The sequence below is a fragment of the Coregonus lavaretus genome (genome assembly GCF_964263955.1).
Source record: "Coregonus lavaretus genome assembly, chromosome: 19".
Classification (NCBI taxonomy): Eukaryota; Metazoa; Chordata; class Actinopteri; order Salmoniformes; family Salmonidae; genus Coregonus; species Coregonus lavaretus.
The window spans coordinates 21,390,595-21,407,561 of record NC_140006.1 but is presented as its reverse complement, the minus strand read 5'-3'; the positions used below and the strand labels follow the sequence as shown (position 1 = coordinate 21,407,561).

Genomic DNA, 16,967 nt, shown 5'->3' with positions numbered 1-16,967 from the left:
AAGACTGAGTTCAGACAGAGAGTTCAGAAAAAGAAAGAAGAGGAAAGTGAATTTCTCTCGTCTCTGAAACAAAACTAAAAGCACGCACACAAACCCTCTCTTGCTCGTCTCCAGTTCTCTCATAAGAACACAGTTCATGTAAAATTCATGGTCAGACTAGAGTCAGGGACACCGTGCACTGAAATAGCCAGGGCTGTGTCTAAGTCTGCTTGTCTACAAATGACTGGGTTACGTGAGTGAGGAGAGGTGAAGCTTTATTCTGCAAAATCTGGACCCCTACAGATCAGCTGGGATAGACAATCTGGACCCTTTCTTTCTAAAATTAGCCGCTGAAATTGTCGCAACCCCTATTACCAGCCTGTTCAACCTCTCTTTCGTATCGTCTGAGATCCCCAGAGATTGGAAAGGTGCCGCGGTCATCCCCCTCTTCAAAGGGGGTGACACTCTAGATCCAAACTTTTACAGACCTATATCCATCCTGCCCTGCCTTTCAAAAGTATTTGAAAGCCAAGTTACCAAACAGATCACCGACCATTTCCAATCCCACCGTACCTTCTCCGCTATGCAATCTGGTTTCCGAGCTGGTCATGGGTGCACCTTAGCCACGCTGTAGGTCCTAAATGATATTATAACCGCAATCGATAAAAGACAGTACTGTGCAGCCATCTTCATCGACCTGGCCAAGGCTTTTGACTCTGTCAATCACCGCATTCTCATTGGCAGACTAAATTGTCTTGGTTTCTCAAATTACTGCCTCGCCTGGTTCACCAACTACTTCTCAGATAGAGTTAAATGTTTCAAATCGGAGGGCCTGTTGTCTGGACCTCTGGCAGTCTATGGGGGTGCCACAGGGTTCAATTCTCGGGCCGACTCTATTCTCTGTGTATATCAATGATGTCGCTCTTGCTGCTGGTGACTCTCAGATCCACCTCTACGCAGACGACACCATTTTGTATACATCTGGCCCTTCATTGGACACTGTGTTAACAAACCTCCAAACGAGCTTCAATGCCATACAACACTCCTTCAGTAGCCTCCAACTGCTCTTAAACACTAGTAAAACTAAATGCATGCTCTTCAATCGAACGCTGCTGGAACCCGCCCACCCGACTAGAATCACCACTCTCGACGGGTCTGACCTAGAGTATGTGGACAACTACAAATACCTAGGTGTCTGGTTAGACTGTAAACTCTCCTTCCAGACTCACATTAAGAATCTCCAATCCAAAGTTAAATCTAGAATCGGCTTCCTATTTCGCAACAAAGCCTCCTTCACTCATGCTGCCAAACATGCCCTCGTAAAACTGACTATCCTACCGATCCTTGACTTCGGCGATGTCATTTACAAAATAGCCCATTTGTAATTAGCCCACCCAACTACCTCATCCCCATATTGTTATTTATTTTGCTCATTTGCACCCCAGTATCTCTATTTGCACATCATCTTTTGCAAATCTATCACTCCAGTGTTAGTGCAAAATAAATACAATTTAGTATTATGGCCTATTTATTGCCTTACCTCCATAACTTACTACATTTGCACACACTGTATATATATTTTGACTGTACGTTTTGTTTATCCCATATGTAACTCTGTTGTTGTTTTTATCGCACTGCTTTGGTTTATCTTGGCCAGGTCGCAAGTTGTAAATGAGAACTTGTTCTCAACTGGCTTACCTGGTTAAATAAAGGTGAAATAAAAAAATTGAAAAAATATTCTGAAGGCCAATTTACAGTCGGACGGACAGAAAGACAAAATGGGCAGAGAAACAAGCCTGTTAACGGCACAGACGGACGGACGGATGGACAGACAGACATACAGACAGGTCAGGGACACCGTGCACTGAAATAGCCAGGGCTGTGTCTAAGTCTGCTTGTCTATAAATGACTTGGTTATGTTAGTGAGGAGAGAGGAAGCTTTATTCTGAAGGCCAAAGGACAGAAAGACAGGCGGACGAACGGACAGACAAAAAGACAGACAAACGGACAGAGACAGGACTGATAATAGTACAGAGACAGGAAGACAGAGGGACAGACAGACTGATGGATCGACAGACAGGCCTGCTAAATCAAATCAAATTTTATTTGCCACATGCACCGAATACAACAATACACACCTTACAGTGAAATACTTACTTACAAGCCCTTAACTAACAATGCAGTTTTAAGAAAAAATAGAAAAAAGTGTTAAGTAAAAAATTTAAATAGCAAAGAACTAAAGAGCAGCAGTAAAATAAAATAACAGTAGAGAGGCTATATACGGGGGTACCGGTACAAAGTCAATGTGCAGGGGCACCGGTTAGTCGAGGTAATTGAGGTAATATGTACATGTGGGTAGAGTTAAAGTGACTATGCCTAGATAATAAACAGAGTAGCAGCGGAGTAAAAGAGGGGGTGGGGGGGGGACAATGCAAATAGTCCGGGTAGCCATGATTAGCTGTTCAGGAGTCGTATGGCTTGGGGGTAGAAGCTGTTAAGAAGCCTTTTGAACCTAGACTTGGCGCTCCCTCACCGCTTGCCGTGCGGTAGCAGAGAGAACAGTCTATGACTATTTTTAGGGCCTTCCTCTGACACCGCCTGGTATAGAGGTCCTGGATGGCAGGAAGCTTGGCTCCAGTAATGTACTGGGCCGTAAGCACTACCCTCTGTAGTGCTTTGCGGTCGGAGGCCGAGCAGTTGCCATACCAGGTGGTGATGCAACCAGTCAGGATGCTCTCGATGGTGCAGCTGTATAAATTTTTGAGGATCTGAAGACCCATTCCAAATCTTTTCAGTCTCTTGAGGGGGAATAGGCTTTGTCGTGCCCTCTTCACGACTGTCTTGGTGTGTTTGGACCATGATAGTTTGTTGGTGATGTGGACACCAAGGAACTTGAAGCTCTCAACCTGTTCCACTACAGCCCCGTCGATGAGAATGGGGGCGTGCTCAGTCCTCTTTTTTTTCCTGTAGTTCACAATCATCTCCTTTGTCTTGATTACGTTGAGGGAGAGGTTGTTTTCCTGGCACCACACGGCCAGGTCTCTGACCTCCTCCCTATAGGCTGTCTCATCGTTGTCTGTGATTAGGCCTACGACTGTTGTGTTGTCGGCAAACTTAATGATGGTATTGGAGTCGTGCCTGGCCATGCAGTCATGGGTGAACAGGAAGTACAGGAGGGGACTGAGCACGCACCCCCCGTATTGAGGATCAGCGTGGCAGATGTGTTGTTACCTACCCTTACCACCTGGGGGCGGCCCGTCAGGAAGTCCAGGATCCAGTTGCAGAGGGAAGTGTTTAGTCCCAGGGTCCTTAGCTTAGTGATGAGCTTTGAGGGCACTATGGTGTTGAACGCTGAGCTGTAGTCAATGAACAGCATTCTCACGTAAGTGTTCCTCTTGTCCAGGTGGGAAAGGGCAGTGTGGAGTGCAATAGAGATTGCATCATCTGTGGATCTGATTGGGTATGCAAATTGGAGTGGGTCTAGGGTTTCTGGGATAATGATGTTGATGTGAGCCATGACCAGCCTTTCAAAGCACTTCATGGCTACAGACGTGAGTGCTACGGGTCGGTAGTCATTTAAGCAGGTTATCTTAGTGTTCTTGGGCACAGGGACTATGGTGGTCTGCTTGAAACATGTTGGTATTACAGACTCAGTCAGGGACATGTTGAAAATGTCAGTGAAGACACTTGCCAGTTGGTCAGCACATGCTCGGAGTACACGTCCTGGTAATCTGTCTGGCCCTGCGGCCTTGTGAATGTCTTAAAAGTCTAACTCACATCGGCTACGGAGAGCATGATCACATAGTCATCTGGAACAGCTGATGCTCTCATGCATGCTTCAGTGTTGCTTGCCTCGAAGCGAGCATAGAAGTGATTTAGCTCGTCTGGTAGGCTTGTGTCACTGGGCAGCTGGAGGCTGTGCTTCCCTTTTTAGCCTGTAATAGTTTGCAAGCCCTGCCACATCCGACGAGTGTCGGAGCCGGTGTATTACGATTCAATCTTAGTCCTGTATTGACTCTTTGCCTGTTTGATGGTTCGTCGGCGGGATTTCTTATAAGCGTCCGGGTTAGAGTCCCGCTCCTTGAAAGCGGCAGCTCTACCCTTTAGCTCGGCGCGGATGTTGCCTGTAATCCATGGCTTCTGGTTGGCGTATGTACGTATGGTCACTGTGGGGATGACGTCATCGATGCACTTACTGATGAAGCCAGTGACTGATGTGGTGTACTCCTCAATGCTATCGGAAGAATCCCGGAACATATTCCAGTCTGTGCTAGAAAAACAGTCCTAAAGCTTAGCATCTGCGTCATCTGACCACTTCCTTATTAGCCGAGTCACTGGTGCTTCCTGCTTTAGTTTTTGCTTATAAGCAGGAATCAGGAGGATAGAGTTATGGTAAGATTTGCCAAATGGAGGGCGAAGGAGAGCTTTGTACACGTCGCTATGTGTGGAATAAAGGGTCTATGTGTGGAATAAAGGGTCTAGAGTTTTGTTTCCTCTGGTTGCACATTTAACATGCTGGTAGAAATTCGGTAGAACGGATTTAAGTTTCCCTGCATTAAAGTCCCTGGCCACTGGATGAGCGTTTTCCTGTTTGCTTATGGCCGTATACAGTTCATTGAGTGCGGTCTTGGTGCCAGCATCGGTTTGTGGTGGTAAATATACAGCTACGAAAAATATAGATAAACTCTCTTGATAAGTAGTGTGGTCTACAGCTTATCATGAGATACTCTACCTCAGGCGAGCAAAACCTTGAGACTTCCTTAGTATTAGATTTTGTGCACCAGCTGTTGTTTACAAATATACACATACCAGCTGTTTACAAATATTCACCGCCACCCCTTGTCTTACCGGAGTCAGCCGTTCTATCCTGCCGATGTAGCGTATATCCAGCCAGCTGTATGTTATCCATGTTGTCGTTCAGTCACGACTCGGTGAAACATAAGATATTAGTTTTTAATGTCCTGTTGGTAGGATAACCTTCATCTTAGGTCGTCCAATTTATTTTCAAATGAATGAACGTTGGCTAATAGGATTGATGGAAGAGGCAGTTTACTCGCTCGCCGTCGGATCCTTACAAGGCACCCCGACCTACGTCCACGATATCTCCGTCTCTTTCTCATGCGAATGACGGGGATTTGGGCCTTGTCGGGTGTCTGTAGAATATCCTTCGCGTCCGACTCGTTGAATAAAAAATCTTCATCCAATACGAGGGTGAGTAATCGCTGTCCTGATATCCAGAAGCTCTTTTTGGTCATAAGAGACTGTGGCAGAAACATTATGTACAGAATAAATTACAAATAATGTGAAAAAAACACACATAATAGTACAATTGGTTAGAGGGCCGTAAAACGGCAGCCATCTCCTCCGGCGCCATCTTCTAAAAGCACAGACGGCCACTGCTGGTTGATGCTGCATCGAGCTGACAGGTCAATAGTCCCATAATCACGGCACACCGGCCACCACATTTAAATGGATAGTTCGGGATTTTGGCAATGAAGAGCTATATCTACTTCCCCAGAGTCAGATGAACTCATGAATACCATTTTTATGTATGTGTCCAGTATGAAGGAGGTTATAGGTAGTTTCAGGAGCCAATGCTAACTAGTGTTACCACAATGACTGGAAGTCTACAGGAATAGCTAGCATGCTAGCTGTTATGCTAGCTGTTCCCATAGACTTCCAGTCATTGTGCTATAGCAATTGTGCAAACGGAAGTGAGCAACTTCCTTCAAACTGAACGCAGAGACATTAAAATAGTATCCACAAGTTCATCCGACTCTGCGGAAGTAAATAAAATCCCGAAGTATCCCTTTAACACCCATAGGCGTCTGGCTGGCAGCTGCATCATGGACACACGGACACAATACTACATAAACTCACACAGGAACACAAGGAACACGCACACATACACAACCCAGACACACAAAAGAGATACTTACGAGTTCACGCAGAGAACCACAATGTTTTTCCACAGGTTCCTTGTCCCCACCATCTTCACAATACATGTCTTTTTCGGTTTCATCTGTAGAGCTTTCTGCAGCTCTGAAACAATGTAAAGAAATCAGGTAAATATGAGCATAATGCACTTATCTACAGGCTGTACACATCCAACCACAGGGCTTCATCTAAATCCACGTGAGGAAAGGAGACTAAGGACACTTTCAGCTGCAAACTATGTGATTCATACCAAGACATTTCATCACGTGACTTATCTCTGTTAGAAAACAGGTATGACAGGGGGAAAGAGTGACTGGGTAGGAGGGGAAAAAAAAGATAAGTGAATGAACAATTGAAAGAGGATTGTGTTAAGAAGACAACGCCCCAGAGCAGCGCAGATCATAGCATGGGGCATGGATGGTTTGAAGTACAAGGTGTTGCTATGAAAAACAAACCTCCGCTTTCTGCATGTGCACACGTACATGTATGCACGTGACAGGCAGCATTTCAAGTTTTTACTCATAGTTTCTCTATACAATCATGCAGCTTTGAAGTAATCCTCTGGTCTAGCAGCATAGCCATAATCCTTCATATATAATTGGCTCTCAAACAGCAGGCCCTTCTCAAGGGCTAGTTATGTTACATTGAGTAGGCTACATAACACACACACACACAGGGTTTTATTGTGAAGTGTTTACATCTAAGCGAGCCACATGCACCATGGAAAGATGACACGAGCATAGTTCTATCACTATGGCTGGGCAGATGGATACACCACTACAGAGAGAAGAAATGCTCTAATTAGCCACACCCATAGATGTAGACGACAACAGGAGGACAGAGTGCTGTGTGTGCAGGAGAGGATGAATGGGGTGACCCTGCCGACCCAGTCTCTCTACGCTGCATCAGAGGATCTCTGGATGCTAAGAAAAGAGGAGTTGATTTCACAACTCTTTCACTATGTGTCCTCACCGTATCTTGCAGCTGCGTAGCACAGTATCAGAAGCCTCTGTGAACGGCATTAGCATTGTACTCTGCCTAATCATGCCAAAAAAGAGCACCTGACAGGAAGACCTCCTAGGTAAATTTATTGAACCATGATTTGGACAGGGAAGACAGACACCTAGATCTCTTTTCCAAATACGCCCTTTATAATACAAATAAAATACACATTAAACACATACATTGTAGAATAATAGCGAAGACCGCAAAACTACGAAATAACACATATGGAATCATGTAGTAACCAAAAGTGTTAAACAAATCAAAATATGTTATATTTGAGATTTTTCAAAGTAGCCACCCTTTGCCTTGATGACACATTTGCACACCTTTGGCATTCTCTCAACCAGCTTCATGAGGTAGTCACCTGGAATGCATTTCAATTAACAGGTGTGCCTTGTTAAAAGTTAATTTGTGGAATTTATTTCCTTCTTAATGCGTTTGAGACAATCAGTTGTGTTGTGACAAGGTAGGGGTGGTATACAGAAGATAGCCAGCCCAATTTGCTGAAAGACCAAGTCCATATTATGGCAAGAACAGCTCAAATAAGCAAAGAGAAATGACAGTCCATCATTACTTCAAGATATGAATGTCTTTCAATCTGGAACATTTCAAGAACTTTGAAAGTTTCTTCAAGTGCAGTCGCAAAAACCATCAATCGCTATGATGAAACTGGCTCTCATGAGGACAGTGTCACGATCGTCGTAATGAACAGACCAAGGCGCAGCGTGATGAACGAACATGTTTAACTTTATTATCTTTAGTGATAATAGAACACAATCAACAAAACAAGAAACGACTCGTGAAGTCCACGGTAACAATGACCGAACACGGAACAAGAACCCACAAACACAAAGGGAAAATAGACAGTATAAATATGGCTCCCAATCAGAGACAACCAATGACAGCTGACACTCGTTGCCTCTGATTGGGAGTCACTCTAGCCAACATAGAAATAAACACACCAGAATTACCAACATAGAAATAAACACATAGAATGAACACACCCTGGCTCAACATATAGAGTCCCAGAGCCAGGGTGTGACAGACAGCCACAGGAATGGAAGACCCAGAGTTACCTCTGCTGCAGAGGATAAGTTCATTAGAGTTACCAGCCTCAGAAATTGCAACCCAAATAAATGCTTCACAGAGTTCAAGTAACAGACACATCTCAACATCAACTGTTCAGAGGAGACTGTGTGAATCAGGCCTTCGTGGTTGAATAGCTGCAAAGAAACCACTACTAAAGGACACCAATAAGAAGAAGAGACTTGCTTGGCCCAAGAAACACGAGCAATGGACATTAGACCGGTGGAAATCTTTCCTTTGGTCTGATGAGTCCAAATTTGAGATTTTTGGTCCAACCGCTGTGTCTTTGTGAGACGCAGAGTAGGTGAACGGATGATCTCCGCATGCGTGGTTCCCACCGTGAAGCATGGAGGAGGAGGTGTGATGGTGCTTTGCTGGTGACGCTGTCTTATTTAATTAGAATTCAAGGCACACTTAACCAGCATGGCTACCACAGCATTCTGCAGCGATACACCATCCCATCTGGTTTGGGGTTAGTGTGAGTATCATTTGTTTTTCAACAGGACAATGACCCAACATACCTCCAGGCTGTGTAAGGGCTATTTTACCAAGAAGGAGAGTGATGGAGTGCTGCATCAGATGACCTGGCCTCAACAATCCCCGAACTCAACCCAATTGAGATGGTTTGGGATGAGTTGGACCGCAGAGTGAAGGAAAAGCAGCCAACAAGTGCTCAGCATATGTGGGAACTCCTTCAAGACTGTTAGAAAAGCATTGCAGGTGAAGCTGGTTGAGAGAATGCCAAGAGTGTGCAAAGCTGTCATCAAGGCAAAGGGTGGCTACTTTGAAGAATCTCAAATATAAAATATATTTTGATTTGTTTAACACTTTTTTGGTTACTACATGATTCCATATGTGTTATTTCATAGTTTTGATGTCTTCACTATTATTCTACAATGTAGAAAATAGTAAAAATAAAGAAAAACCCTTGAATGAGTAGGTAAAAACACAATCATGGTAAGCACAAATAAAACATCACAAGTCACCCAGAAAAACAGTTACATTCAAAGGGGCATCTATACCATAACCTCTGTCAATAACATAGTTATATATCTTGTTCACTGTAGGTATATGGCATTGCCTACAGTATGGCACTGCCTACGGTTGTATCTAGTCACTATCCAAAGTGATTGACCTGGCCCCATCTGTTGCCTGTGAGCGATGCCTCTCCCCCACCTCCCTCGAAAGGCCCTAATAAAGTTAATTAAGGGTCCGGAGGGTCCCATTCGGAAGGCCACGGTGTAGGTTTACTACCCTGCCAATATCCCTCGGCCCCAGGAGAGGGCTGTTACTATGGCAACCAGGCATAAAGGAAGGAAGGGGATCTCCCCCCTGTCAGTCAGATCCATTCAGACTGACCAAGCACTTCTGTCTCAGAGACAAGCCAGCTGATCTTGCTAGGGGAATTGTAGATATAAAGCCCTTTCCCTTCAGAAAAGGACAAACTCCACACTTTCAAATAACCAAAAGCACAGCAAATACACAGAGAAACAAATTAAAGCCGAACACTGACGTCTTGAGCTGAGTAGCTACACAGCATTATTATCACCAGTTCTAAAACTGAGATCTCAGTGTACCTGTGACTACAGCAGTTAAAAAAGGGATGACCTCTCCCTCTCCCCTGTGTACTATACCTGTGAGGATGTGGTCAGTGTCCAGCTCGGTGTTAACCTGGTTCTTCTTGACAATGTGTCCCATGATCCACTTGGAGCGGCCATACTGTTGAGTGGCCAGCAGCCACCGCAGCGACTCGGGGAAGATCCTGCATGGAAACAAGACAGAACAATCACTTGAACGCTCTGCTCAATAAAATATGAACAGTTGAATCAAAATTTAATGAGTCCCTTTTTTCCCCATTGGGATTTAAGGAGAGGCTGAAAGGAACCTCAATATATCCCTGGGTCTGGAAAATGTGTGTGTGTGAGTGCGCGTGTGCATTCATGAGTTCTTTCTAGCTGATTGAAACTCATTAATAACTGCAATACTGATCCCTAATCATATTTTGAAATGATTCCATTACATATGGATGAAAGGCCTTTGTCAAGGCGTGCTGTGTGATAGGAATGAGAATGACAAGAGCTATGATTCTCTAGGATGAAAAAAAAAAAGTTTCCTCCCTCTGTTCTGTTGGCAGCTTTCCCATCACATTTCAGTCATTTAGCAGACTTGCAGGAGCAATTAGGGTTATGTGCCTTGCGCAAGGGCTCATCGACAGATTTTTCACCTAGTCGGTTACTGGCCCAACGCTCTTAACCACTATGCTACCTGCCGCTCATCAGGTGTACAGTGTGAATACAAGGTAAATGGTGGTTAATGAATGAGTATTTATTGCCCAGGCCTTAGAGACACCGGCTGTAGTAACATGTACAGTAGAGGTCCTTTGAATGGATGTTAAGCTATTAATTATCATATGCTATTATGGCTGTTAATACAGTGGGGATGCTCCGCTGGAAAATTCCCTTGGGGCCAAGAAGCTTCCCTCTGATTCTATACATTTCTGATTAACCTCCAGTGGCCTTGAAACTACACAGATAGTAGACATGTCCATGCCCCGCTTTTCCCATTATAATTTCATACATACATAATATGAGCATTGGATAAATAGAACCCACATTAGTCTACAACATAACCCAATCATGAACTGTAGTGCATGATGATTGGGAGTGGTAGGCTATAGCACCTAACCAAGTGAATTAAATCAGTAGTCTCAATCGCAATGGGATCACCAGTATAATAAATAGCTAAATATATCAATACTAAGATGCCTAATTGTAGCAGGTGGTGCGTATAGCCTGTCCCAGAACAGTTTTGTGCTTTGCCTGAGATGGGAGTAAAGTGGGTGTTGTCCTCACCAGATATAAGAGACCATGAGGATCAGCGGGCAGATGATGACGGCCTGCAGGACCTGCCAGTCTCGACAGAGGTATGCCATCCCTGGCATAAGGAGCTGCCCGCCCAACACCACGAAGCTGGCAACCATGGTCATGGAGAAACGCCAGTTAGGTAGGCACAGCTCAATCCCTGGACGAGAGCGAGGGGGACATAAGTCACTGATATTACAATCCAGACATAGGCACAGGTGGTGTCACAGTTCCAGACAGAGCTCGACCCCAGGGCAGAGAGAGAGAGGTTAGCCTACATGAGTCACAAACTACAATACAGATAGACACAGATTCTGATCACAAACACAGCTACATCTATGATAGAGAGACAATTCTACTAGATACAGATACAGTTCTAGTTCTATGATAGAGATGGTGCAGAGGCAACAAAAGGCCAATAATGCCACTCCCACACAACTTGACAGAGAGAGCGGACAGAGGGGAGAGTGGTGACACTAGAGTTCCACTACACAGCTCCATCCCTGGGAAGGAGAGGAGGTATCCTGATACCGATGCCACTAATAGTGTGAACATTATTGTCTAATTACCTTGTCTAGAACTGATGCAATACTGAGGTAAGATCAGGGACATTGGCCTCTGTTTGACTGATGCCACTGCATTAACCTGCATTATCATATTAACTTACTTCATCTGAAGAGCACTTTAGTGTCTCTGTCCTGAACCAAGCCTATTGCAGTGAACGAATGACGGCCTCCTTGTACTTATTTCTCCCCAGCTACAGCTACTAAAAGAAAGATCCTGGTTCATTCGTACAGTCATTAGCATGCATGCCACCACCTCGCTATCCGGCAGAAACACACAGAACTCAGCCCCTTAGCTAGCTAGCTAGACACATTATAAGAGATATTAAAGCAGGCAAGGTGTCTGGTACTGTACTACTGTAACAATTCCACAGTGGCTTTCCCTCTTTCTCCCCCTCAGTCTTTTGTCCTCCATTCCTTTATATCTCCTCCGGTCTTTTTTAACTTGTGCTTTCTTTTCTGGCTGCTGCATTCTGCAGCCGGAGTACGCGGCTCAGCTCCAGACGGGTCTTTCAAGGTGACAGGGCCGGGATAATACAGTGTCTGCAGTCTGCAGCTCCGCTCCACTCCCAAAGAAAAGCCCGGAATTTCAATTAGGATCTGCCCCCCTCCTAGCTAGTATGAATAATGCTCTGTGTTCATGGAACAGTAATGCAGCTGGAATGACAAAGCTAAGGGGAGAGAGAGAGGGCGGGAAGAATGGAGAGCGAGTGTTGGGTTTGGTGTAACTTCACCCTGACACTCTGTAACAGTAACACAGCTGGAATGACGAAGATAAGACTGAAGAGGAGTAGAGGGGGGAGTTTTGTGAGTAGAGTCATGGGTCAGTGGGAATAGCATTGGTTTGGTGTTATGTGGTTGTGAGAATCGAACATACGGATGCACTTACAGAACATTCTGTACAGAATTTCTACGTATGAAAACATGTAAGAGACTCATGCAGACACACATACATCCCCTGACACACACACACACACACACACACACGTAAACTCCTGAAGTGGCAGAATGGGGGGTGGAGGTAGAGGCCACCTGAGCACCTTACTCCAGCTGACCCTAATCCTCCACACCAATCCTGATCAGCAGTCCCACAATGCTCCAGCCCTGAACCTCCAACCATCAGCTTGGGCCCTGCCTGCTGACACAAAGCAGCACTCAGCTGATGTCAAATGGAAAACACTCACAGAAAGCCAGAGTACCACAGGGGTGACTAAACAGGAATGATCAAATGCACTAAAAAAGGGCTTTGGTGACAACAAGGTGCTCATTGAACGCCAGGGTGATATCATCGAAGGTTGACTAGGAGTAGCCTTACCAACAAAAGCGATAATCTTCCAATAGCTTCTTTGTTTTGCTGCCTTTACCAATACAAGCAGTTGAGTAATGCACAGTGTGGGATCCTTAATAGAACATGCAACTTCAAGAACAGAACGTCCAGTCAGTCAAAGACGGCCCATTGTTCTGAGAACATTACAATATCTGACCACTGACCAGTCCCCAGCAGTCGCATGATCTCCTCATGCCCCGCCCCACTGACCCCAGCCACTGGGTTTGTGTTTGTGTGTTCCCCGCCTGTAAACAGCTCCAGGGCCCACTCCTTCTAAATACAGTACACACGTAAATACACTGAACAAAAATATAAATGCAACAGATTTTACTGAGTTCCTGTTCATATAATGAAATCAGTCAATTGAAATAATTTCATTAGGCCCTAATCTATGGATTTCACATGACTGGGAATACAGATATGCATCACAGATACCTTTAAAAAAAAGGTAGGGGCGTGGATCAGAAAACCAGTCAGTATCTGGTGTGACCACCATTTGCCTTATGCAGCGCGACACATCTCCTTCGCATAGAGTTGATCAGGCTGTTGATTGTGGCCTGTTGAATGTTTTCCTCTTCAATGGCTGTGCGAAGTTGCTGGATATTGGTGGGAACTGGAACAAGCTGTAGTACACGTCGATCCAGAGCATCACAAACATGCTCAATGGGTGACATGTTTGGTGAGTATGCAGGCCATGGAAGAACTGGGACTTTTTCAGCTTCCAGGAATTATGTACAGATTCATGTGACATGGGGCCATGCATCATCATGCTGAAACATGAGGTGATGGCGGCGGATGAATGGCACGACAATAGGCCTCAGGATCTTGTCACAATGTCTCTGTGCTTTCAAATTGCCATTGATAAAATACAATCATTTTAGTTGTCTGTAGCTTATGCCTGCCCATAACATAACCCCACCGCCATCATGGGGCACTCTGTTCATAACATTAACATCAGCAAACCGCTCACCCACACTATGCCATACACGTGGTTTGCGATTGTGAGACCAGTTGGACGTACTGCCAAATTCTCTAAAACGACGTTGGAGGTGGTTTATGCTAGAGAATTGAAAATGTAATTCTCTGGCAACAGCTCTGGTGGACATTCCTGCAGTCAGCATGCCAATTGCACGCTCCCTCAAAACTTGAGACATCTGTGGCATTGTGTTGTGTGACAAAACTGCACATTTTAGAGTGGCCATTCATTGTCCCCAGCACAAGGTGCACCTGTATAATGATCATGCTGTTTAATCAGCTTCTTGATATGCCACAACTGTCAGATGGATGGATTATCTTGGCAAAGGATAAATGCTCACTAACAGGGATGTAAACAAATTTGTGCACAACGTTTGAGAGAAATAAGGTTTTTGGATATTTTTATTTCAGCTCATGAAACATGAGACCAACACTTTACATGTTGCATTTATATTTTTGTTCAGTGTACTTTTGGAATGGTGTAATATGTTTTTCTTAAAGAGATAGTAGATAATAGGCAGAATCTACAGCACACCATTATACTTTTCCCAGTTTTTTCTTGAAGAGATGTACAATTTGAATAAAGTGTGTGCAACCTTGTGTTCAATATGTAAAGGCTGAGCCTGAGGCTGAGCCTATTTTCTTTGACATAGAAGTTGAGTCTTTCTCCTTCAGGAAACCTACTGGAGAAATACAACAATAGCAAATGTTCCATAACTTGTAGGTAGGTAGGACTGGGGTCTGAACAGATAGTTCAGAGCTTCTGCTCTTTTCTATAACCTGTAGGGAACACAATATATGATCTATACTTGGCATGTAAGTTTCTCGGTTATGGGTGGCACAAAATTAGATATGGGGAGGGGAATAGGCAGGGTATATGCACATTTTATACTGTAGTATTTACTATAGTTTTTAAAAAGCGTCGTTTTGGTGGACTGTAGTGTTTTTGCAGACATGACTGTATTATTTACTAGTGGTTCTGTGTGTGGATAATACTAGTATGTACTATAGAATTCTACAAAATTCTATAATAAGTATCACACATGATCGAGGGATTTACAGTGTGTAGTATAGTATTCTACAGTATACTACATTTTACTATAGAACTCTATAGTAAGTACTGTAGTATTCTATAGTATGTAGTAATTTTTCCCGTGGGTGGGTCTGTTAGGCAACAACTTCCAAGTATTAATACTCAGATCTTTTATAAAATGGCAAGACAATAGTTACAACACTACTTTGTCTGCTGAACGTGGATTAATGAATGTGTGCATATGTGTGACTGTGTGTGTACCTGCCCATGTGAGTTTGTGTGTGTGTGTGTGTGTGTGTGTGTTTCTGTAGTAAAAACACACAAGTCTAAGATCACCAAGCGTCAGCTGGAGTCGTGTAATGCGCGGCGCCATTGGACTCTGGAGCAGTGGAAACGCGTTCTCTGGAGTGATGAATCACGATTCACCATCTGGCAGTTCGACGGACGAATCTGGGTTTGGCGGATGCCAGGAGAATGTTTCCTGCCCGAATGCATAGTGCCAATTGTAAAGTTTGGTGGAGGAGGAATAATGGTCTGGGGCTGTTTTTCATGGTTCGGGCTAGGCCCCTTACTTCCAGTGAAGGGATATTTTAATGCTACAGCAGACATGACTATTCTAGACAATTCTGTGCTTCCAACTTTGTGGCAACAGTTTGGGAAAGGCCCTTTCCTGTTTCAGCATGACAATGCCACCGTGCACAAAGCGAGGTCCATACAGAAATGGTTTATCAAGATCGGTGGGGAAGAACTTGACTGGCCTCCACAGAGCCCTGATCTCAACCCCATCGAACACCTTTGGGATGAATTGGAACACCGCAGCAATGTCCCTGAAGCAATGTTCCAACATCTAGTGGAAAGCCTTCCCAGAAGAGTGGAGGCTGTTATAGCAGCAAAGGGGGGACCAACTCCATATTAATGCCCATGACTTTGGAATGAGATGTTCAACTAGCAGGTGTCCACATACATTTGGTCATGTAGTGTGGGTGGGACAACCACATATCACAGTCATAGTAAGTACTTTTTCTTCAATAAAGTAGCTATCAGCAAAGTCAGAGCTAGTTAGGGGGAAATTCAAGTGCAATTGTTAGCTCACGAAAGTATTCTATTTTAAAAAATAATAATAATGCTGCATCCGATACAATGCAGTCCGGTTCTGTTGCTTTGGACAGACTGGGCAAATGTCACTTATCCAAAGGGTGGCTACATCATGTTGTGAAAGCGTGTGCCATGTCTCTGTAGTTTGAATAAAACTGATTCAGCAATATGGGCCTACTACAGTATCAAGCAATGGATATAAGGTCCCCATCCATCCACGGCTCTGGGACTTCTGATAGGGAGGGATACAGCCCCAGGGGAGAGGAAGGGGGCTAGGGGTGAGAGACAGGAATGAAGGGAAAGAAGTTTGCAGAGCAGCCGGGGGGGAATGTACACTCAGCACAAAAATTAACTTTACCCTGCTCAGAGGAAGCACTTAAGTCTGCACCTTAACTCATCTAGAGCAGAGAGAGAGGGGGAGGAAGGGAGAGAGAGGAAGAGAAGGAGGGAGGGGGTTCTGTGGTAGCCCAGCCCGTGAATCACCCAGCCAGTCACAGATTTCCTCCTCTCTCCTGGCTGAGAAAATCCCCCATTTATCCTGCCTAGATATCCTTATCTGTCTCTCTGGGAAATAGGGCTGATCTCAGCGCTCATTATGTCTAGTGAGCCAGGTCTATCCATCACTAACTGATCCATGTTCAGTTAAGCCTTTATACCTTTATAAAGCCTTTATTCCTTTGTACCTCCATCATTCAGCTAGTTAAGCATGTGTCCTCCATGACCCCTTCATTCTGCTTTAACTGATCCTAGTGCAGCCCTAACTCATCCTAGTATAGTCAGCTAGTTAAGCCTGGGTCCTCCATCATTCAGCTTTAACTGTTCCGGTTACACTTTTTTTTTGGATAGTCCGGATAATCCATCTGTAAATGCTCTACAGATGGTCACACTATCAACATACTATCTGTTGATAAGCAACTGCTTGCTAAGACCCATAGACAATCAATTAAAATAAAATGACATGGAAGCTATAAGGATCCCAGACTCGTACATTCTGCACCATGGGAGCTCCTACATTCGTACATGGACTCAGTCTCAGCATGCCCACACACATGTTCACTCACTCAAACCCACTCTCCCCACCCCCCTCCATGCCTGTCTGCTCTTCA

At 44.5% G+C, this 16,967-nt stretch overlaps 1 protein-coding gene across 1 annotated transcript in view; it reads right to left on the bottom strand.

The window, feature by feature from the left end:
• The window catches only part of LOC311147081 (solute carrier family 22 member 23-like), a 52,737-nt gene that overhangs the window by 7,917 nt on the left and 27,853 nt on the right, over positions 1 to 16,967 (bottom strand). The window contains exons 4-6 of the mRNA XM_084183706.1: positions 10,860 to 11,028; positions 9,642 to 9,769; positions 5,919 to 6,021 (exon numbers count right to left, since the gene is read on the bottom strand). Coding sequence (XP_084039832.1) covers positions 5,919 to 6,021; positions 9,642 to 9,769; positions 10,860 to 11,028 — 400 coding nt within the window. The remainder of the gene's footprint in view (positions 1 to 5,918; positions 6,022 to 9,641; positions 9,770 to 10,859; positions 11,029 to 16,967) is intronic.